General features: G+C 40.7%; 1 protein-coding gene across 1 annotated transcript; it reads left to right on the top strand.

Annotated features, from left to right (window-relative positions):
* The first annotated feature begins 3,539 nt into the window (after positions 1 to 3,539).
* crabp1a (cellular retinoic acid binding protein 1a) lies at positions 3,540 to 21,598 on the top strand. Its single transcript, XM_032545996.1, has 4 exons — positions 3,540 to 3,861; positions 8,640 to 8,818; positions 15,876 to 15,989; positions 21,241 to 21,598. Exons 1-4 carry the CDS (start codon positions 3,792 to 3,794, stop codon positions 21,289 to 21,291), a joined length of 414 nt encoding a protein of 137 aa, XP_032401887.1. The 5' UTR covers positions 3,540 to 3,791; the 3' UTR covers positions 21,292 to 21,598.
* The last annotated feature ends 1,237 nt before the right edge of the window (positions 21,599 to 22,835 follow it).

Here is a 22,835-nt window from a genome sequence, read left to right as displayed (position 1 = left end):
GCAGTAATTAGCTAACTATTTAGATCCCACTGATTAAGTTTTTTTTTAAACCTTGATTTAACCATTATTTTAGCAGGAAATGCCTTGAGATCAAGTCTCTTTTTTTGAGGGTGACCTGAAAAGGTGGAAACACCACATATAAGACAATATTAAAAAGCACAGTTAATCAAAACCCCAAAATTCACTTTAGTGAAAACAAAACGTTAAAAAATAATATTAGAGTATAAGATTAAGACTTCATAAAATAATTTAAAAGGGGTTTAGCTGTAGCAGTTACTCTCTTTAAGAAGAGTTTTCATGGAATGAAATTTTGGACTTTTAATGACTTTTGCAAAAACTCCAGGACCATGGAGCAGCATAAGAGATTATTTTTTTCTTCCCAGTTTTGAGCAGATTTTGCAGACACCAAAGAGAAGCTGATGTGTTGAGCAGAAACTGTGTCCACCCCTCACTGGAGACACAAGACTAAGCAAATACAGGGGTAATGTCCCCAAGGCAGCTTTATAAATGAGCAGAAGCCAATGTTGCTGTCTCTTTGTTTCAGTCAAGCCCATGAAAGCAAGACATAAAGTTCACAGCGGTGAGCCAGGCAGCGTTTGTAATGAAATGCAAAGCACTGCAATGTTGTATCCAGACAACATAGAACTGAGGAAGCTACATTCATGTACAGCAGACCACGTCTCTGTAGTCCAACACATTCAGGAAAGTTGTTTTCACAAGCTTTGTCCTCACACTGGGCTTCAGTCAGGATTTGAGTCAACATAAGAAGCTAAGAGCATCATAAGTATGTTTTTCCCTCATAAGGTCAAATATATGCTTTAAGTTTGGAGAACAAGCTTTTGAGATAATGATAAACTTGGCACAGGACAGAGACAAAGTAAAGAACAGAAACCCTGGACCAACTACTGTATGTCTTCTGTGGAAGGAAGAAAATAGAGAACATGTAGTTACTGGCAGCAATAGCCCAGTCAAACACGGCTAAACACAGGAAACACCAGGCCAGGGGAAATAAAAAAGATAAGAAAAGGTTCAGGAGGAACTCAATAGGAACATGGAAAAGATCACGATTAGTTGAATCAAAACCAACTGTGTCAGGTGATGGTGAAACGCTTTGGCACAGGCTCGCCCTTCAGTCAGATATTGACAAAGTTACTGACTCTGAAATGGAGCAGCCACATTTTCTGCCCAGAAAACATCAAGCTGCTTGACTCAGTGATCAATGTAAACACTGGATAAATTCAGCTGAATGGTATCCTAGAGAGGCAAGGCATCCTACTTCAAGGCAACAGAGGAGATGTTCAGGACAACAACTTTAGATTGGCATCCTAATGACTACAAGCAACCATGAAGGGGGCACTAGCAAGTTGACCAGAAACGGGTACTTGTAGGGAGTAAGTGAAAAGCCAGCTGAATGGTACAAAGTCCAAGCCATCAATACCCTGCTGGAGATTGAAGCCACTGAAATCACCTCACAGGGCAAAAAGGGTTTGGAACAAAGTCCAGCAACCTGAAGAGCTTGACACAGAAAGCGGTGTTGCTCCTTCTCCATTCTTTTCCTCTTTAACTTGCTCAGCGAGGTGACAATAGCTTGCCCTTCCTAGTCCAGCCAAGTGACCAGCAACATTAGTGCATGTAAAATTTTGAGCTTGTACATGTAGACAGGTGCATGTGGGCTTTCAATGCAACACAAGAAAGTTCAAAAACGTTCAACTTTTGTTGTTGTCACAGCCGTCGCAATCGCATCCCGTCCCGTCAGATGAGTTTCACCTTTCGCCTGCCACTGTCTTTGGTCGGTCCCTTGGTTGTTGAGTCTCTGAGGCCGCACATAATGCAAATTAATGGGGGACTTGTCAGAGCTACCATCCAGAATATTTTACGTTCTCTTGGCGAACATCAGAAACATGCTCATAAATTGCTTGGTGATGGTCTTGAGCAACAGAAGCATTGTGCAACGGTGAGTCCTGAGCGATATGCAGTACCTGACTGAGGATGTGATATATATTGAGAAGTTTTAACAATGCTGAACTAAAGGACAGCACAAATACACTGATCATGGCAGCAGAGAACAGGCAGTCAGCATGATATCAACAGCAGACAGGGTCTACCACAACAGACAGAATTCATGATCCTACGTTGACTCTGAGACCAGGGGTAGCTACTGGGTACAAGAGGCTAGCACCCAAAATATACACATAACCATGTTGGAATGCTGTAAAGGAAGAACAGAAGAGGGAGACACTTCCAAAAGCGGTGGATCCTGTGGGACATACACATCAAGACTAATAGACAGGCTGTCCAATTGGACATTGTGGTGGACAAAGGAGTCAAAGTTGTGGAAAGTCAGAAGATTCTTAGGTCTACAAAAGCTTTAAGTGTTACATAAACCATGAAATCCAACAGGACCATGATATTGGTTACTTCCAGGGGCAGTGAAGGGTCAGCCCTGGTTTCAGGCTATTTTTTCCTCTAACGTTAGAAATGTATTGATTAGCAACTGCATGCAGAAAACAAGAAAAGAGAATCCATACAGGAACATAAAGCAAAGTTGAAAAGTCAATTAGTAATCATGGTTTATCTTTCATTGTTTGCCTGATATTATGTAGGCCACTTATTTAGTATGATTTTTGACTTTAATCCTATGGATACGTTTTGCTTTTTGTCGTTCTTTAGAAACATAAGATCTTTGCCATCAAAAACATTGGGAGAACTGGCAAGCCAAATCCATACCGGCGTACACACATAGCGACCTTAAGGGATACGTGGCTGTCGGGTGAAACTACAAGATGAACCTAAAATGCACAATAATCTTCCCAGGTGAACTCAATGTGACTTTCTATAGACGTTTGATTGCACCTTTCGGACTGCTTAATGTTTCAGTCCTTTCTGGGCAACATGTGTTTGATCCATGAATCAATCGATACAGTTTCCCGCTTCAGTCAGTACTGGTAACTCAAACAGCCCTCCTCGTCATGCTGTTCACATTTTGACAACTGCTCAACGGTACCTTTGCCATCGCAAGGCTTCGAACAGGATGTTCTCAGGTGGAAGTGACCTCAGAGTGTCATCAGCAGTTTGCAGCTGAGATCCAGAGAGACTGGAAGAGTCACGGAAAAGCTGCGGCTTTGTGAGAGGCTCACCAAAAACTCTCCTGAACGACAGGTGAAAGAACTACCTCATACCTGGTTAGCAGGGTGGAGGATGTATGATGCTGTGGGCTTGTTTCTCCTGTTCCACTAAATGGCACCATTAATCTTTTCAAATACCAGGAAATTTTTGAAACATTGGCGCATTCAGTCCATGAATTTAAAGTTCTTAAAGGAAGGTCAAGAGAAAGTTAATAAAAAATAAAAAAAAAACTAAAATTTGTTCCTTAATACATTTACATCCCAGAAGAATTCAGTCTTTTTCATGTCTAAACAGGCGCCGTGGTCCTGCTTTACACTAATAAACGGGACAAAGCTTCCAGGGGAGGGACCTCCACCGCCTCCCATTAAAAGCAGCGGCTATAAAAGGGAAGAAGGAGAAGATTACTCCAGCGCTCTGAAGGAGCTGCAGAGAGAGCGCTCATCTTTGGGAATCCAAAAAAAAAATATTAATTAAATAAAATAAAATAAATAAATAAGAGGCTCCTCTGGGTGTAACGTGCGAGTGGGAGGTTGAGCTCAGAGCAGAGGAGCCCAGGGAAGAAGCAGGAGGAAGAGAAGGAGGGTGAGAGAGAGTCAGAGAGAGAAAGAGACAGCAGAGCGTGGAACAGGTTCCTTCTGCAGCCCTCGTACGCAGCCTCAGCAGCCATGCCTAACTTTGCCGGCAACTGGAAGATGAAGAGCAGTGAGAATTTTGATGAACTTCTCAAAGCCCTGGGTGAGTCTTCTCCTGTCTCCTCCTGTCGTCGCCGTGTGTAGGTTTCGCTCCCGCATCACATCCAAAAAGAAGCAGAAAGCAACCCCCTTTTTTCTCTCCTCGTGCTTTGGGATTGCCACGACTCCCCCCACCCCACAACGTGATACTGTTCTGAGAAGCTCCTTGGGAAAAGCAGGCAGAGATGCTTCTGAGGGGGAAATCCCTCAGCCGTTCTAGGAGACAAGACCCACTGGATGCTGAATTCCAGTCTAAACAGACGTTGTATTGTTACGTGAAGTGAGAAAAGGAGGGAAGGGAAGAGAGAGGGGGAGACAGAATAAATGTTAAGCATTTAAGTAGGGCATGCATTACTGCCAGGGGAGGTCCGTGGATCACTGTGTTGTTCTTCTGTCTCATGTCCTTTTTCATCCTTTGTCAACCTGCTCAGTCTTTCCAGATGATTGTGGTGGTTTAGATTTAGACCAGTTTAACTGGGTCACTCGATTGTGTTGCAGCGTTTCGTCACGCCGCCAGGGCCACTGAGACGGACGGGGACGCGGCAAAGGGCTTGACGTCTTTTAGAATAATGTAGAAACCTTCAGGGAGATGGTCCCACTGACGAGCTGCTCAGGAGCTCAACGGGAGGATGGCAGGTTACTTTTAAAGTCCCTCGCATTTCCACAAGTTGAACTCATAATGAGGTTTTTTTTTGGGGGGGGAAGGGGATTTTATGTGGAAAGATGGACACAAAGTACCTGCAAAATACAGATAAATCCTAAAAGAAGACCCGTTAGATACCGCAAAAGACCTGAGATTGGGCCAGAGGTCCAACTTCTTGCAGGATACCAACCATGAACAATGGCATTACGATGGCATAGTTTAGGTTACGTGTTAGAATAGCCCAGTCAAAGTCCACACTTGAAAAATCAATATTCAGAGACAATCAACTATTGTGCAAAGATAAATCAAGAAAGTAAATGCCAGTGTTCAAAGGCTAAAAGCTGGTGCACCTGAAAAATGAATACAAAGGCAGAACACACCTTTCATAGTTCATGGGCTTTTTTTTTTAATTGAAAACTTTGTATGATTTTGCTTCCACTTCACAATTATGCACTCATTACATAAAGTCTCAATTAAATATTTTGACGTTTGTGGCAGTAATATGACAAATTGTTACAAGTGAACAAATGAGAAAAAATTTACAAGGCCTAGCAGTTTGAATTTTGGCAGAAAATTCCTATGCTGAATAATATATATATATATTATCTGCAATACAATATGTGCATCAATTTTTTTTGCCTGAATAATTGACTCTTGCAGGCATTTTGCTTTGGACACCTTTTTCCTCAACAGCTATACTTGAAATATCAATTCTAAGCAGCAATGGTGAAATGAAAAACATTACGTTTTCCTTCCTAATTTGTAGTTCTCCTACACCCTTTCCGGAGTTTATTTTTTATATTTAGTTGAGGTTGCCAAAGCAGCAGCTCCACTGATGTGACCTTTGGCTTTAAGGGAAAAGCCTTAGCACCTCATCCAGCACATTAAGCACATCTGCTAGGGCAGATCAGCCGTTAGCTCTATGAGAACAGCTCGGTCAGAGAGAGAGAGACAGAAAGACATCCCTGATGGTTATATCTAATGCGGATTCCAGCGCTGAGGGGCCGCCACTTTCCATCAACATCTTTCTAATTACCTGTTGAATCAAAGGTTTTCCCTGCAGAAGAAAAAGATAGCTACAGTGCCTTGTAATGACAAAATTTACTGTGACTGGGGATTTCATGAGATACATTGGTAGAGATCGGAAGGAGAATGGGACAAGGTTTTCAACATTTTCAGCAATTAGAAATCCGAAACGTGTGGAATGTGTTTTTGTTCGACCATCTTTATTCTGACGCTCCCGTATTAAATCTATTGCTGTCAGGTGGTTCAGAGGTCACCTAATTAGCAGAGTTCACCTGAGTGTAATTTAATTCAAATGTAAATCTTGCTTAGCACTCAGCGTAAGCCAGCGGTGTCAAACTCCAGTCCTCAAAAGCCAATGTCCTGCAACAGAACACCTGGTTCCAATGTCAGCTCATCAGCAGAGCTCTGAAAAGCTTGACTGCATGTAAGTGAGGCAGTTTCGCCATTTAATTCAAGTGTGCAGGAAATGCGATACGTTAAAGTTGCATGACAACAGCCCTCAAAGACTAGAGTTTAATACCACTGATATAAACCATTGTGGAGACAGAAGTTTGCTGCCACAAGATCAGGGCTTGGGTTGGAGTAGGAAGAATCACCCTCCAGTCACTTACCACCCTATGGAAAGACCACACTCTCCAGAAGAACACCAAGATAAAATTCTTGGGGATGCTGGTATGGTCCGTGGTATTGTGTGGCTGCAGGACGTGGACCTTGAGGGCTGCAGGTATGAAGAGATTGATGGACTTCAGGATGGACTCCTACAGGAGAGCACTGATCAGCTGATGGGCACAGAGCGGCAGTTTGTGGTATCTGTCAAAGAAATAGAAGCACGTCGACTATGTTGTCAGGACCCAGAAACTCTGCACCCACATCTTTGAGGGTAGAATTGACGAGAAGTGGTCGAGGGGAAGACAAAGAGGGCACTGGAAGGACAACATCAGAGGCTTGACAGGAAGATTAATGAGGGAACGAATGGCTGTCACCAGAGAGTGGAGAAAGGAGGTGCAAGCTGCATCCATGGCCCCCGAACCTCAACAATGAGGTTGGGCCTAGACTAGAGACTAGAAATTTACTTCTTCTACGAAGGTCTCGGAGGTTTGATAGAGAGCATTAAAGGGCAAACAGCACTGTGAAGATAAAAGAAAACACCAGGCAACTCTGAGATGAAATTGTGGGGAAGCATAAGACAAAGTTATGTTCCAAAACCATATCCTAAAATTCAAACATGTCACACAGAGTTCCTCTATCCATCTGTCCAACATGAAAATAGTATGGCACAACTGCAAACTTGTCAAGCAATGGGCAACTACCTGGAATGACTGGGCAGGGCAAATGTTAATCTGAGAACCAACCAAGAGGCTTGTGGAAATTATGGAGGAAGAAGTCCTGTATGTAGCCATCTAGGAGACCCATTAAGGAACTGAAGGAAGTGCACGTGTCAGATGAGAACAAATTAAAACTTTTTGCCCTACCACTAAGGTAGGCCAAAACGTTGTGTAGTTGTGTTGCAATCAGATGGTCTTAGGTTTAATTCCAGCTTCCTCCTGCCGCGAGGCAAGGCACCGAATAACCTACCAATCTGCATATATCTAATGCTTTGATTGGTCAGTATGACTAAAAGGGGGCATTTACATAAAAAGCTCACACCAAACATCACCCTGAACAGACCATCTCCATGGTAAAACAGTTATGCTACAATGCGCTAAGGGGGTGCTTTTCTATGGCAGTTCAAAAAACCTAAAGATACAGCAAGAGTTTTCATTGATAATGGAGGCAGAATCATGCTGTAGAAATATATGATTTCAGCAGGGACTAGGTATCTGGTCAGAGATGAAGGGAAGATGGATGGAGCTAAATGCGGTTCGAGCGCGGATATCTGCGAGCCATCGTACACACAGACTGCAGAAAGCACAATGTCATCAGCAAAAAAATCTAAGTGGTTGGATTGGACATAAAAGTTGTGAAAGGTTTCTGTTCAAATTTGGACGTAGTGGTCTAGATATGTAAGAGTTCAGCATTTTGCTGACTTTGCTCCTGGAAAGGGACAGAAAGGGCTGCTTGGCTAACTGGTCCTCATGCATATTTTATGTTAGAAAACACATGTTTAGGTCTCTTGGATTATGGTTGGGGTTGATTAAGCTGTTGTTCTAATTAACTCACAATCTTGGGTGTTCACCAAATGGTAGCGCTGTGGTATCATAAGAGCATGATTTGCCAAAAAATATTTAACAAGAACTTTCAAAAAGAATTGATAATTTCATCCTGTCTGTAAAGTCTTTGGCTTTCTATAGAAAAAAAATCCCGTCTGCTCTGTTGGTAGAAAGAAATCAAAGAGCCAGGATTTGGCAGGACATAAAGCCAGATGGCCATTACAGAGTCAAACCAAGCATGCCAAACACTTGTCACAGGCCATACAACCACCAGGCTAAAGAAGACACCTAGCGATAACCTGAATTGACAAACATGAGAGTTTCTATCCCTTCCGTTTGGACCTCAGCGCCCTAATTCCTCAAATTTCTTCCAATTTCAATAAATAGCTGAGGTTTCTGTCAGAGCCACACAGAGTTCATTGTGATTTTACTCCAAAACAAGCACATTTCTGTCTCTCTGTGTAAAAAATATGTGTGGCTTGTTCGAGGCAGACAGACACACACACACACACACACACACACGCACACACACCGATAAAGGGAGACATTCAGCCAGCAAGTCTCACTATGTCTGAGTTTCTGAGCTGATATGGGCTGGCATGAGAGACTTGAGCGTTCTAAATCTGGGAGGGGGGCAGACTGGAAGATTATCTGCCGAAAATGGGAGCACAAATAAGAGACATCATGCATACTTGTTCTTTTGGGGTTTCCTCTCTCTCTGCTTCACTGTCAGTGGTTTTTGTTCTGTTGGTTCCAGAAATTACATCCTTTTCTTAGAAATTAGAATTTTATTTATGTTAAGAAATCTGGCTCTGACTGACTTGCCTGAGATCAACAAGCAACACTGTAAACCCAGTGACCCTAATGCTTCTGAAACGATGGCGCATGCAGTGTCTCACGCTGTGTTGGCTAAATGCAACGCTCCCCGTCTGCGTTAACCTAGTCTGGGTCGTGTCTGTTCAGGTGTGAATGCCATGTTGAGGAAGGTAGCTGTGGCGGCGGCCTCGACCCCTCAAGTGGAGATCCGCCAGGACGGCGAGCAGTTCTACATCAAGACGTCCACCAGCGTGCGCACCACCGAGATCAACTTCCGTATCGGCGAAGAGTTCAACGAGGAGACTGTGGATGGCCGCAAGGTCAAGGTAGGACAACGCAACCTGTTCTCTTTAGGACTAAGAATTTGAAATGTGGCATGTAAAAAAAACTGCGACATAAAGCCAGAATCTAAATCCTGGTTATTTATTTGGTAGTTTTGGCTCTTCAAGTTACGACTTAGTTTTTGTTTTTATTAATTCTTCCATTACTTTCTGTGATCTGGTCAAGCACAAGAATAAAAGAAAATCTTAGTGGAAACTGCAGATGGTCACCTCGTACTTGTGAAAACCTTTGAAGGGGAATGATGTGCAAAATTAACTTTTTTGAGTTTTGCGTCACAGTATAATGTCCTTCCCTCATCAAAAGTCAAAAGTTTAAGTTGTTGTTGATATATACAACATTTTCATTACAACTGAAGATAACATAGTTACTTGATTGTGATATGAATAAAGTAACTTTACACATCAAATATTAACCAACATATTCCGTGTGTACAGATGATTCTCATGATGGCACTTGACAAATTTGACTACATGATGCGTTTATGATGTCCTTTTTTTTAACGTTTTCACAATGTAAAGCACTTTGAGTTTCCATGTTGCTGAAATAAACTTCATTGATTGATAAAATGGCCCCACATGCCTGGACAACACATAATACCGCCCCTTTAACAACACATTCATGGGGTTAAACTGAGTCTTTAGTTGTAGAGTGTTAAAGAAATAAATCGGAAAATCTTGTTTGTTTCTTTATTACTCTTCTTACTCCACAACTTTCAGTTCTCTGTGGTGAGTTCACTTACTTGTCATGTGCTAATTTATTATGATTGTTCTCGCAGTGGTATGTCTGTCTGCGGCCATCGCCAGCAATAAATGTAATTGGTGTCCTCAAACAAAGCCCAGTGGGGCCTGTCTGACCCGTTTGTCCCCTGGGCCTTTGCCCAGTGGGCAATCCCTAAATGCTTTACCCCGCAGCCACTCTGAATGTTTAATCCCAGTTAATCCAACATACTACTGTGTTCTTTCATTACACCTTTATTGTACAAAACATTTTGAGAATTAAATGGGACAGAGACACAAAAGCGTCAACAGGCTTTATGCTACAATTAATTTTAATTAGGATAAAAGTAGGGGATTATATCAACAGCGCCTTGTAAAAGTACGCATACCTTTTGAAACCCTAAAATGTCCGCATTCAGACTCTTACTACTGTTGATATGAAAGGGAATGTATTTCAGAAAGAGTCTGCGTGAGATTAAAATTTGCGGGAGGTGTGCAAGGTAAAGGTCTTCCAGAGAGAACGTAGAAAAACACCAAGACTTTTGAGTCTAAAACTGAATTGTTTGAATGCCAGAACAGATAAAATATTTGGCGTAGTCCAGGAAAATAACCTCACACCGTCAGTAATGGTTTAGGAATTTGTTGGACCAGAACTTGTCCAGTTCACCATCATAACATCCACCATATTAGAGGGTACTTGATGAAAATGTGAGACCATCTGTAAAAACGTTGAAGCTTAAGTAGAATTGGAACCAGCAACATGACAACAAGCAAATGTCTAGAAAATACGACTAATGACTGACTGACTGAAAGAAGTGTGGCAAACGTTTCTCTGATCGCTGTCAGAAACTGGCAGGTGAGGTAGACACAAGAACATTTCACCGTTAATTCACCCAAAGGGGCTCAGATTGGCTATTTGGAGGTACGATTTTCAAACTTTCTCTTCACTTTTTGCTAATCTCTCTCTTTTTTATGAGAGTGCAGTTTATGAGAAACTTTTTTCGTTTTCAGAGTGCAGTTAAATTGACTTCATTTCTTGTCAACGACAATATGTAACCAGGTGTGCGAGAACGTGTTGTCCTGTGAAGGTGGGTGATGAAAACTAAAGTCCTTCCTCCAGTCTCTGCATTTGGTATAATGTTCACGTCTTGGTAGAAAAGGCTGGATCGAGCCGGATGACAGTTTCTCTTTGAAGCCCTTCACACCCGGAGGAGAGGGGGGATTCACTCATCTTCACACAGACAAGACAGACAAGTCGACTAGCTTTCCTTGCCTTTTGTTAAAGAAAGGTGTTGGAATTAGGAATAATAATAATAATAATAATAAAAAACATTGCAAAAACTTTACCAAACGAAAACATCTGGAGTCCTACCAGCTTTCTTATCGTATTAGTACCCAGGGACGACAGAGATGCTCCGTGACATGATGCAATAGGAGTGAACTGGTTTCGTAGCAACGCCTCCTGATAGCATCTTAGCTCTGAGATATATAAGACATCTGTTTTATGGAAACACATACTGTGTTAGAGAAAGCGGATGAGTAGGGCTGATTGTTGGTCCTTATCGTATCCAAAAGAAACCAAATGATCACGACTTTCCAGTCAAAAATTGCATGATTCATCTCATCGTCACAACATTCATTGCTCCTCTTATTAATCCTTTTACACTTTTAATAAAAAATAAAAATAAAGCTCCATTTTGTTGATGTAATATTGCACTGGGAGATCCTGCAGGCGGCTGGAGCTCTGTCTGTCACAGTAACATGTCAAGCTTCCCTCCACAGATGTATATAATATATTCACCCACACTATGTGCTGCATGCTGACTAGGGTTACATAACACAGAAAACATTAGTGGATGACGGCTGAATTTTCCAGTTTCTTTCAGCATATCAGGAAACTAGAGTTTGGAGTTTGCAGCAGGAGTCTTCTGTCTGTTGTTGTCTTCTGCTGTATGCCGATCACAGACAAATGTTACATATTTTTAACACATTTTAATTATTTATTAGACACTAATAATTCACATTTGAGTATTTAAAGCAGTTTTTACTAATTGCCCCGCATCCAGCGATGTACACAGGTAGGTACTGGGAGGTGCTAGAGAACCTGCTTTATTTCCTCTGGATAGAAAAAGTGCCCTTAGGAAATCTTTTTTTTTTTTTCCAACAGTGTATAGTATGTGACCCATGGTAGCATCTCTGGATTTAAAAGCCTATATTACCAATGCTCTACCCAACATAGTTTTGTTATCAGTTTGCAGGGCTCGCACTATTTAATCTGAATTTTTTAAAAATAATTCCCGTCAGACATGTACCGCACAACACTAGCGGAACAAGTTAGTGTGGGGCGGGGGGCGGGGCTAATGACCGGGCCCTTTATACCCAAATAATAAAGCTCATGATAATTTTACTTTACAACATAGACATGCCTGAAACAGCCAATCTTACAAGTTTCACCACCACTATGCCATTCAAAATCCATCTGACATGAAGTACAACAAACCAAGAGAACAACAGAAACATCAGGCTACTGGTCACTAATGATGAAACAACGCAAATTCAAATCAGTTCAGAACCGCGGATAGCGATCAGATCATTTTGACACTTTATCAATTTCAATTCAGAGCCTGGAGCAGCTAGTAACTGCTGAAGCTGCGTTTATTGTTGACGCGTCTACTGGGGCACAATGCTATATAGTTATACATAGTCCATGTTCGACAGGCGTGGGCCCGCTTTCTCCAGCTCTCATTAGACGTGATAATGGATGGGATCCCTGAAGTCATATTCTGCCGAATAAAATGCTATTTTTTTTCTCCCACTTGAGCAAAGTGTCTTTGCATGCCTCTGCCTCCATCAGTCCATACCTCCATAGTCATATATTCAGATAGAATCTACACTTGGGAGAACACATCAATATTTAAAAATTGAAAGGAAGGGAAATTCTTAAATTTCAATTTAGAAGAGAAATTTCAGTTTTGATGGAGTCTTCAAATTATGTTTGCTGACAAGGAGCGTTACCTTATGAAGTGAGAGAATTAACTTTCTTTTTCTTTTTTTTTTTTTACTGTGCTGCGTCACTAAAAAAAATCTGGGTATAAATCCAGACCCTGGGTCAAACATGGATCAATTCTATCCAATGTCCCATTACAAGTTGGTACATGGGTTTGATGTAATAAACTGCATTAGAAAAAGAGGAGTGGTTTAGGGTTGGGCAGCGCTGTTCTCCTGTGGTCGCAGAGAGACACAGGAAAGCCAATATGCACCTCATTAAGGAGCTCTGTTTATGCAATTATGTCAATTTTAGGTTTCAACTACCGTACATAAACTCTAATAGCCTCAACGTTTACATCACAGTCAATATAATTTTTGTAAACATGAGTGCTATTTTCTTTACCATTCTGTGCACAAACTGTAAATATTTTGTTTCAGAAGGAAAACACAAAAACAGTCTTAGGCGCTGAAACAACACAGTCTGGAAGTACCTGCGGGAATCAGGGCCCACTGAGCCCTGCACATGCTCTTGCTGAGCGGGAGGCGTTTCTGTGGAGTGCAGGCAGACTCTCAGGTGCAGCGATCTGGCAGAGGAAACCGTAGTGGGTTTAGTCACCTGTGGTTGGCAAGATTACGCTCTGATGTATCTCTGGCAGTGAAGTTGATTAACTAGAGCCACAAGGTTAAAAAGCTCCGGTTAAGCCGACTGACTTCGGTGGGATTAGCCAGGATCTAGTAACTTCAGGAAGGGAGAAAGTGATAGATGGTTTGCCTATCATTTCCAGATGTGGGTGAGAACCTTTGGGTTGCTCTGGAGAATGTTATTCAGCGAGAATGTCCTTTAGGCAAATCTTTTCCATTTGAGACAAAGTTATAGAGGGGAAGTATTATATGTATTTCAAGTACTTACTGCCATTTCATAGCAAAATCGAGTAACTATGTTACCTTCAGTTGTTTAAAAAATGATGTACATATACAGTATATCAAACATGATTTGAATTAAATTAGACTTCATAATTTAACGCCTTCAATTTGGGTCTCTGTTTCTTTCAAAACTCCTGCTCTTTCTGAAACTCCGCCTTCCTTACAACATCCCTGCTTTATGAACCCTTTAATAATGTTTAATCAATAAATCAATCAATCAAATTTTATTTGTATAGCACATTTCAGCAGCAAGGCATTTCAAAGTGCTTTACATCATATCAAACACAGAAACACAATGCAACATAGAATCAACAATCAAAACACAACATTAAGTCAGGTTCCATCAATAAATTTGTAATTGATTATGTTTCAAATACAATCCTAAACAGGTGGGTTTTTAGTCGAGTTTGCATCCATAGAAGGTTTACCTGTTACACTCCTACTGTGTTATATGGAACAAAATACCTGTTGCTATTTTTATTCCCACTCACGCTCACAATCACACAGTTTAAAACAATGTAAACAGCATTTTAATGGGCTTCTGGCACAAGGCTCTGTACACCTCTTTCACAGAATTTCGCTCTGGGACTCCGCCGTCCGTCACGGATTTTTGTGCAATTCTATGGTACCTGTTAGTGTCTAGAATTTACAGGGTTTGTGTTACGCACAATGACCCTCAGTCACTTGCCGTTTTTCTTCCTGCACGAGGCTCCGTACATCTCTTTCACGGAAGCTCTGAGGTTTCCAACTCTCTGTACCTCTTTAACCAGCGTTTCACTTACAAGTAGCTTGTACAATGAGCTCAGCAGATGTTTGTTAATTGCTGCCACTAGTTTGAAGGAGCTGAGTGGAGGAGTGGCAGCTACTGAGCTACTGTAAGGCTCAGTAGCTTAGAAGCTGCAGCTGTGGGGAGGAGCTTCATCCTCGAAGGCGGGGCTAGGTCCAACCAGCCATTTTACAAAGCTGAATGGTTGCCACAGGAGATTAAAGGATTACTCAAATATGCATAAAAGAATCAAGTCAACACTCCAGGCATGTTTTTGATGAGGGTATAATATTATAACGTGATGTAAAGCTAAAGAAAGTCCCATTTTCATGATACTGCCCCTTTAATTACTCATTTTGAGCTGAACAACTCTGACAAAAGTCAGACTTTGAAGACTTAACATTCACATTTTTAAGTCTGAGAAATGTAAACTGTTGTTTTGGTTGGAAACAGATCATTACACACTTTATGCCACATTGTTTCTAGTGAGTGATGCAAAATCATGAAAGCAACACTGTTAAAAAAAAAAACAAAAAAAAACATTAAGTGGTAAAACAAACCTACATGGTGAATTTGTATTACTGATGGGAATGCGTTGAAGCTCTTTAGAAAATAAAGCCAGTGCGTGAGAACATTTTCACTGAGAAATTGTTTTCTAAGTCAGAGACCAAGATCAATACTGGAGCACAAAATGTTGCTGTAGCTAATTGACTGTCTTCAACCTCGGGGGGGAGGGGGAATCAAAGTAAAGCTTTAGAAAAGCTCTGAGGTTTCCAGAGCTTGGCAAGGATTCTGTATGGCAGCCTGCAGGGCCCAAAACCTTTGATATGGTGATTAACATTTGCCCATGAAAGACAGAGGAAGCGGCTTAATTCACAACTGAACTACTGTTCTTTCACAAATCAAGAGCAACTATTAAACAAGTGTTATGGTGTCAGTACCTCTACAAACATCCTACAATACCAGAAAAGTGTTGATAGCATATTTTGGATATGGTAGACTCCCAGCCATGCTAGTTAGCTTTTAGTTAGCTAGCTAATGACACTCCAAAGATTTACACCCGAGTGCGTCATTAGCTTAAAATTTGTTAAAAATATATTTTGGTTGTAAAGGGGAAAAAAAACTTTTTGAATCAGACAACATAGGAACAGAGGAAAAGTTATTAGTGTGGCAAAAATAATTGGACATTTTCTGAAGATTTCTGCCACGATTCATCCTCAAAGCAAGAAGAAAATTGCTCGGTTGGGTAAAGGTCCAACGCTAACACACCTACCTGTTATCAGTTTATTTACAAAACGAAATTAGCCAGGTCAATGTTCATGTCAAATTCAACTATCTTTCACTATCGACTATCTGCTTATGGAAATTTATAACTCGTAGCAAAATTTAAAAGTTACTTCTCACTCTCAATGTTAATTTTTACCTCCTAAAATAGTCGCTATGAACACAATTTGGGAGTGGGGTCTGATGTGCTGGTTTGATTCCAGAGAACGGTACAATAAGTGACTGGGATTTATGGTGAATAACATATTGCTGGCATTTATCTGCAGTTTTAAGCTCATAATTATATATTTATGTCCAGCATCATAGAGTTACTCTGTGATAAGGGGAGAATATATTAAAGACATCAATCTCTTTTCTGTGCAGAGCCTGGCCACCTGGGAGTCAGAGAACAAGATTTACTGTCAGCAGACTCTTCTGGACGGAGACGGGCCAAAGACCTACTGGACCCGAGAGCTGAACGGGGACGAACTCACACTGGTGAGTACGCATCAGTGGGTTGTGGCTGTAGGGAGAGCCTTGTGACGATTAGGCTTATAATGATATAAGCCTAATCGACATCTCAATGATAACTGAGATACTTAAGGCAAAATACCCTGAAGTATTTTTGCTTCTTTTTATAAAAACTCCATCTGCATTCATTCATCTAAAAAGACGAAGCCAGACATTCCTAAAACAAGCAACATTCTCCCTCTCAATCTGGAGATCCTGAAGCACTTAATACGCCATAAGGGATTTATACGCCCTCTCACTTCCGGGAGGTTTCCACCTCTAGATCAGACGCATCAACCACCTTAACTGACTCCTTTCGATAGCCAGTATGAGTGACTTCGCTCTGAGCTTTCCCCTTTATAGAGCTATGAGGCTGCATTCCCACCAGCCCTGTTGAGTTCACTTTAATTGAACTCCAGTTTGTTTGTCTGGAAGGACCGGTTTGTTTGGTGAGGCGTGAATGCGCAATAAAACTCTGATGTGAACCAAAAAGGCGAACTCTGGTCCATGTAACTTTGGTCTCGGTTCGCTTGTAGTGAACCCTAGCATGGTTTGAACGCCTAGGTGAACAACTGGAGACCGCTCCAAAAGCAGGAAGTAGACTATAGCACAGAGCATTCTGGGTAAATACAACCAAAACAAACATGAAAATCCAGCGCCATTGGGAGAAATGGCTTTTGGTTTTTTGCTAATGACAAAAGAGAAATTCTACAAACACAAAAATTTGACGCTGCTCCATTTTGGTTTACATTTCATGAAGAAGGAAGTTACCCTCATGTCTTCTTCTGAGGTTTTTGTGTTGTTTCTTTCTTGGTGCGGCGCCACCACAGGAAAGCAAGGAAACAGGTTGCTCAAATGGTTTGGTTCGTTTGACACAGTGCAGTGTGAACGCAAACCGCACCAGATGAAAATGTGGTTAGATTTTGTTCCAAAATCGAACCGAGTCTACAGGACTATCATGTGTGAAAACACCCGAAGACTAAGATCAACCTCACCTGAAGAAGGTTGATGAGAGCTTGCTCCTCCAACTGCCCCTAGCAGGGAGTGAGCTTGTAGACAAACTGCTGATCAAGTCTTCCCCCAAGAGGTGAAGTTCAATCACCAAACCTTTCCTCCTGGTGATCAAACCCTGCCTTTTGGAGCATTTGGCCAGTACCTCAGATACCTAAGGTACTGGAAAGTCTTCTTCACATGGATCTCTACCCAACAGGTAGAAAGACAATAATGTCTTTCTAGACCTTCTAGACAGACATCACTGATATGATGCGTCTGGCTTTCTCTCTGGGTCTTTTCTGGTATCTCAACAAAAGGACTTTAAATTCTAGGAAGGGCATGACTAGAGACTCAAGCACCTTTAAAACTTTTGGGGTTTTTTTTATTTACTTGTACCTTGATATGGGTAACCTACTCATTACAGATAGCCACATAGAATAACAGTGGTTTTGGTTTTACAAAGCCGAACAACAAATCTTTCTCCAATATTATCAAATCTACAAGAAAAGTGTGCTCTGGTGCGACTCTGGCTTTTGCTCCTTGACGACCACTAAGCCATCAGAGGCCTCGAGATGAGATTTTCATCAGGCCTAGTCCGCTCCTGTCTGACAAACGATTAATGAAGTCAGGCAGGCGGTGCCTGAAGTCACCCTGGAGATTCAACCGCGGAGGAAATGGGGCCCGTTTCCCAAGAATGTGAGCCTTCATCTTCCCCGTAGAGAGACGTGAAAGGAGAACAAGAGGAGCTGCTACGCTGATATAGCAGCAACCCCCTGCCTGTATCCAGCCAGATTTACATGTGCAGAAGTCAGCGGGTCTAAAGCCCCTCGAACCGTCCGTGGGGGGATTCCACAGATACAGTTCTCAGGGTTTCAACGGCTACAACCGGCTCTACGTTTAGTGCTCCCACAGTCTGCTCTGTTGTTGTAGGATTTTTCTAAGAGAGGGAAAAAGCCTAAACCAACAACGTGTAAGGTTCAGATGCTGAAAACTCTTAGAACCGGATGTTTGATCAGCTTTCTGTTACAGCCTAGAGGCTAGTAAGGATAAGAGAAGGGGGGGAACCTTAATTAACGTTGGGAGTTCGAAGTTCCTCATTGTTCACGCTGACAAGCTGTGAGGGCAGAGCGTATGAACTCCTCTGTGATGAGTGGGTGATAAAAGCAGAATGCGGTTAAAGCCCCTCTGCCCCGCCGGTGACACTGGCCGGCCGCCCTGCAAGAGCCGAAGCTTTCACGCACTGATGGAGGTTGATGTGGCCGAGCCGTGACATTAGCAGAGGCTCTTTGTTTCTCGGCCCGTCTCTTCTTGGACCCAACGGCTCAAAGTTCTCGGTAGCAGTCGCACCAAAACCTCCATAAACCTCGTATTTATCCTCATTACTGACGAGTTTAAAGATTGGTATGAGATTGGTTTCTTTGTAATGGAGCTTTAGTTTAGCTGCCATGGCAACACTAACAGGTAAACCATGTCATTATTCACTTGGGACTGTTGTTCTAGCGTTGACGCTACAGCAGCTTGACATTGTCCATGTGAGCATGAAGGACAACAGAAATAACCTTTCAAAGAAGGGAAATTATTATTATTATTTTTGTTTAAGCAGATGGCTCTTCACCCAATATTTCTTTTCACTTCTCTTCCCTATCAGTCACATGACTTTGCAAAACTGTTCGTATCACATCATTGTTCTGACATAAACTTCTGTTGTTTTTTTTTAAGTGGGATTTTATGTCACCAACATGGAACGCAGTTTGTGGCTGTCAAAAGAGAAAAAAAATGGGGGCTAATTTTTCAAAGCCATATTTTCACCATGTTATTCATTCATTAATAAATGTCAAGTTAAATATTAAATTAGCAAGCTAAATATTTAGATTGGAGCTAAACTTTGTAAGCTGTTTAGCTTGCAAACTAAATATTTTTTAATTAAATATTTAGTTAGCAACATTTAGCTGGAAAATAAGTATTTGCTAACTAAATATTTAGTTAGCTAGCTAACTCATATTAGCTTTCTAACTAACAAGCTAACTAATAATTTGTTATTAGCTAACTGATAGCTTGCTATTGCTAAATATTGCTAACTAGATATTTAGTTAGCAAATTAACTAAATATTATTTGGCAACTAAATATTTAGTTTGAAGCTAAATATTGGATTTACAAACTACATATTTAGCTTGAAACTAAATATTTTTGCTTGTTAACAAAATTTTTTTTCAAGCTAACTAGTTTAACTAAATATTTAACTCAGAGGTGAATCCTTAAATTGTAAACTAAACAATATTAGTTTGCAAACTAAATGTGTAGTTTGTAAATCACATATTCAGCTTACTAATAAAATATTTAGTTTGGATATTAAAATGTAGGTTCAGGCTAAGTATGTATATACAAACTATATATTTAGCCTGCTAGTTAAATATTTAGTTTATTCAAACGGCACTACATGCACAGACAAATGCAAAGTAAACCACAATTAAGAGTAAAAGGAAAATTACTATAATTCTTTTTAGAATGAAGCCTAAAGAGTGACACACATCAGTGAATGCCTTGTAACATTGTAGCATAAACTGCAGTGTGAGAAAAGTAAGGGTTGCCTCAGGATGTTGTAAGTCCAAATCAAAACCAAATCAAATCATAAAGTTCAGAAAAAAGACGTGAGAAAGTGTTGCACATTCACATGTATTCAAGACGTTTAGAACCATCAACGAGAGTCGTTTAACGGTTTCCGAAGACAAGCTCAACAAGTGGGAGTGAACGGGTCTTTTCGGGCGAGGAACCAGTCAGTTCAATTATTCTTCACTTAACAGCATGTGACAGCCTGCTGGGAATCAGCTCCTGAATGTCCTTCAAACGTCTGGGAATGTCCGACCGTCTGAGAGTCTGCATGTTTTTCAAACCACAAGAAGAAAAATGGTCGGATCGCACCATATTCCCACAGTTAGTTTGTCTCCAATCTGAACGATGGGCGCTCTAAACAATGTCAGCATCACTTGTTTTTCTGAAAAGGAAGACAAGAACAATATCCATCCACTAACCGGAGATTGACCTGGAACCTGTTAGTGGTTCAATGTGGATTTATGATCATTAAAATCTTGGAAACTGTTTAAATTTCTCTGGAAAACAAACAAACAAACAAAAAAATCAGAGTCGCAGACGCAGAGAAAGCTGGATGGTTCAGCCTGAGACCTGCATTCGGAACAGCGATAACAAGGCAACGGTCTCATTGTGTGTGGCAGTTCATGCTGTAAGTGGGGCACATTTCCATAGGATCTGCATAATGTGTGTAATTGGTTTAGTCTGGAAGCAGTGTAAGAAGAAAGAGAGGCGGATTTCTACGGAGCAACATCAGCCTAAAATGAAACTGATTTTCACGCAGGCGAGGAGCAGACTACAAGTTAGACAATACTTGAAAGTTTCACTCCAGCAGATACCTAAAAATCTCATCCATTCTGAATCAAAGTGATATACAAAGTTTTCTTTTAGAATTAGGCGTATTTGGCCAAAGTTCTTCCTCCCCGCATGGAGGATAGAGTGATAAATCTATCGTCAATACCCAATTGTCCTCAAAGCGTTTTGGGAGAGCTGGTTCCTACAAATTATGCAACATTATATAAGATTTTATACATTTTTATCTATCTGTCTGTCTTAAAATGAGCAACACACAAAGTGAAGTTAGGATTCATTAAAAGCTGAAATAGCTCTTTAATTCAGGGTCGATAGAAAATGTAAAAGTTAGCATCATTATTGACTAAAGCTTTGCTAGCTTCTGTATTCTCACGTTGTTCTGACCTTTTTAGTCTTTTCATCACAACTCAAGAACAACTTCAAAATAGGAGTATAAAACATGAATAGAACAGGGGGTAGAGCTTCAAAGCTAACACGCTTACAACGTTAGCTTACCCTTACTTCACCGTGCGAAAACAGAAGAACAGAACCTCACGTCTGAAAGTGATGTTTCAACATGTTGCCACTGAACCTGATCAAAGGGTTTTGTTTCATCTAAAATATTTTAGAAATAAAAGAAAAAGATTTTTTGAAATTCACATGTTTCCATTTAGAAAATTTAACTTCAATTTGTGCAGTTTTATGGCTAATAATGGAAACGTAGCTACGTTTGTGCTAATCTGTTTTTTGAGACCGTGGCAGACGAACACTGAGGTACAAAGGTAGTCATAATGGAAAACAGAAAGGGCTAACCAATATAAATGATTGAAATGCAACCCCAAGCCCACTTTTTCTGTTTTTCTGCAGACGTTTGGTGCAGACGACGTGGTGTGCACGAGGATCTACGTACGGGAGTGAGGCCGCGCGACCTTCACCTGGACAAAGCTCATGTCAACCTGTCCCGCTTGACTCAATAACAACTTTCGCCAAGTTTCCTGCACAACCTAACCTCTTGGCATCACGCATAACAGTCTCCACACATGCAATAGCAAAGTGTATTGTTTGTTTGTAGTTAACATTGTGTCTGCAGTGCAGTAGCTAGCTCTCTCTGTGTGTCCACGCCTACAACCCAGGTGATGATAATGTAGGATTTAGTCATCGGCTGTGTCAATCAAGTGTTCATGTTTGACGAAAGGAAGCAATAAAACATACATGGAACAAATGACAGCTGAGAATCTCATTAATCGTCATGGGTTAGTGGAAGAAAAACTTACTCTTTACTACAATTTGTATATTGTTTTTATCAAATGGATAATCTAAAAAGTAGTCAACAGTTTATGGTTTATATCTCTAAAGTTTTAGTCTAATCTATTGTCTGATGTCATTGAAGTACATTCTGCGTACCTTGGTTGGAATTGGCGGCCCATGGTCTCCTTTGACATCAACAAGGTATTTTTGTCCACAGCTGCCTCTCAATATATACGTTTTTCTTCTTCTGACCATTCCTTGTTCACATGAAGAAGGCGTGGAGTGTAATCTCAGCAGATTACCATTTTCTTAAATCTCCAAACCAACAACCAAATCACTGAAATTCCTTTTTTTCCCCCCCATTCTGATTTAGTTTTAGCTTTCAGTAAATCCAAATCATCTCCATGTGTAAATAGCTATTAAAATGCATCAAGATGCGGCCAAATGATTGGTTGATTTAAAATTGGTTGAACAGATGTACCTAGTAACATGTCTGGTGAGAGTTTATGGTGGAAAATGTAATAAAAAAGGTTTGCACATACCCAAAAGGAGAACCAGTGACCATTCTTCTTACAATCTGTTTGGTCATCTTTAGTCACAGGCTCACCTTTATGTTCTCAGACAGGATTTAGATCTCGCGACTTTGGTGGCTTTGCAAGATGGCTGATGTTGTGTCTGGTCATTTTATTTCATTTTCCCTGAAATCTGAATCATGATCCTGTTAAAAGACCCAGCGATGATCCTTGAGTATAAAATGAAGGTATTAAATGAAGCAAAACAAATGCTGTCCAATCAAGGAGTCATTGGGCGAGAGGTGAGGTTCAGCCCGGACAGGTCGACCCGTTTATCACAGCACAACACAGAGACGTTGAAAGTACACTAGGGCTGCATTTATGTTTGTTTTAGTAATCTATTATTCTACAGATTATTCTGACGATTAATTGAATTTAGAAAATTGCCACACTACAGATTTTTAATTTAACCAAGCTTTTCTTTTGGTTAAAGGAGCAGTTTTTTTCTTTTTAAATACAATACTATAAGCTATTTTTATACAATATTAGAAATATATTAAAATATTCAAATAAATTATTCAATTTCTTTTTAAAGGAAGTAAACATTTTACTGCTTAAAATTCAATAACATACACCTTTAGTGAATTTGAACCAGGTGAATATGAAAATAAATCCATCTGAGGAGTTTGACAGGCAAAGGTT

The sequence above is a fragment of the Xiphophorus hellerii genome, chromosome 2 (genome assembly GCF_003331165.1).
Source record: "Xiphophorus hellerii strain 12219 chromosome 2, Xiphophorus_hellerii-4.1, whole genome shotgun sequence".
Taxonomy (NCBI): domain Eukaryota; kingdom Metazoa; phylum Chordata; class Actinopteri; order Cyprinodontiformes; family Poeciliidae; genus Xiphophorus; species Xiphophorus hellerii.
Note: the sequence above shows the minus strand (reverse complement) of the source record. Positions and strands in the feature narration are given on the sequence as shown.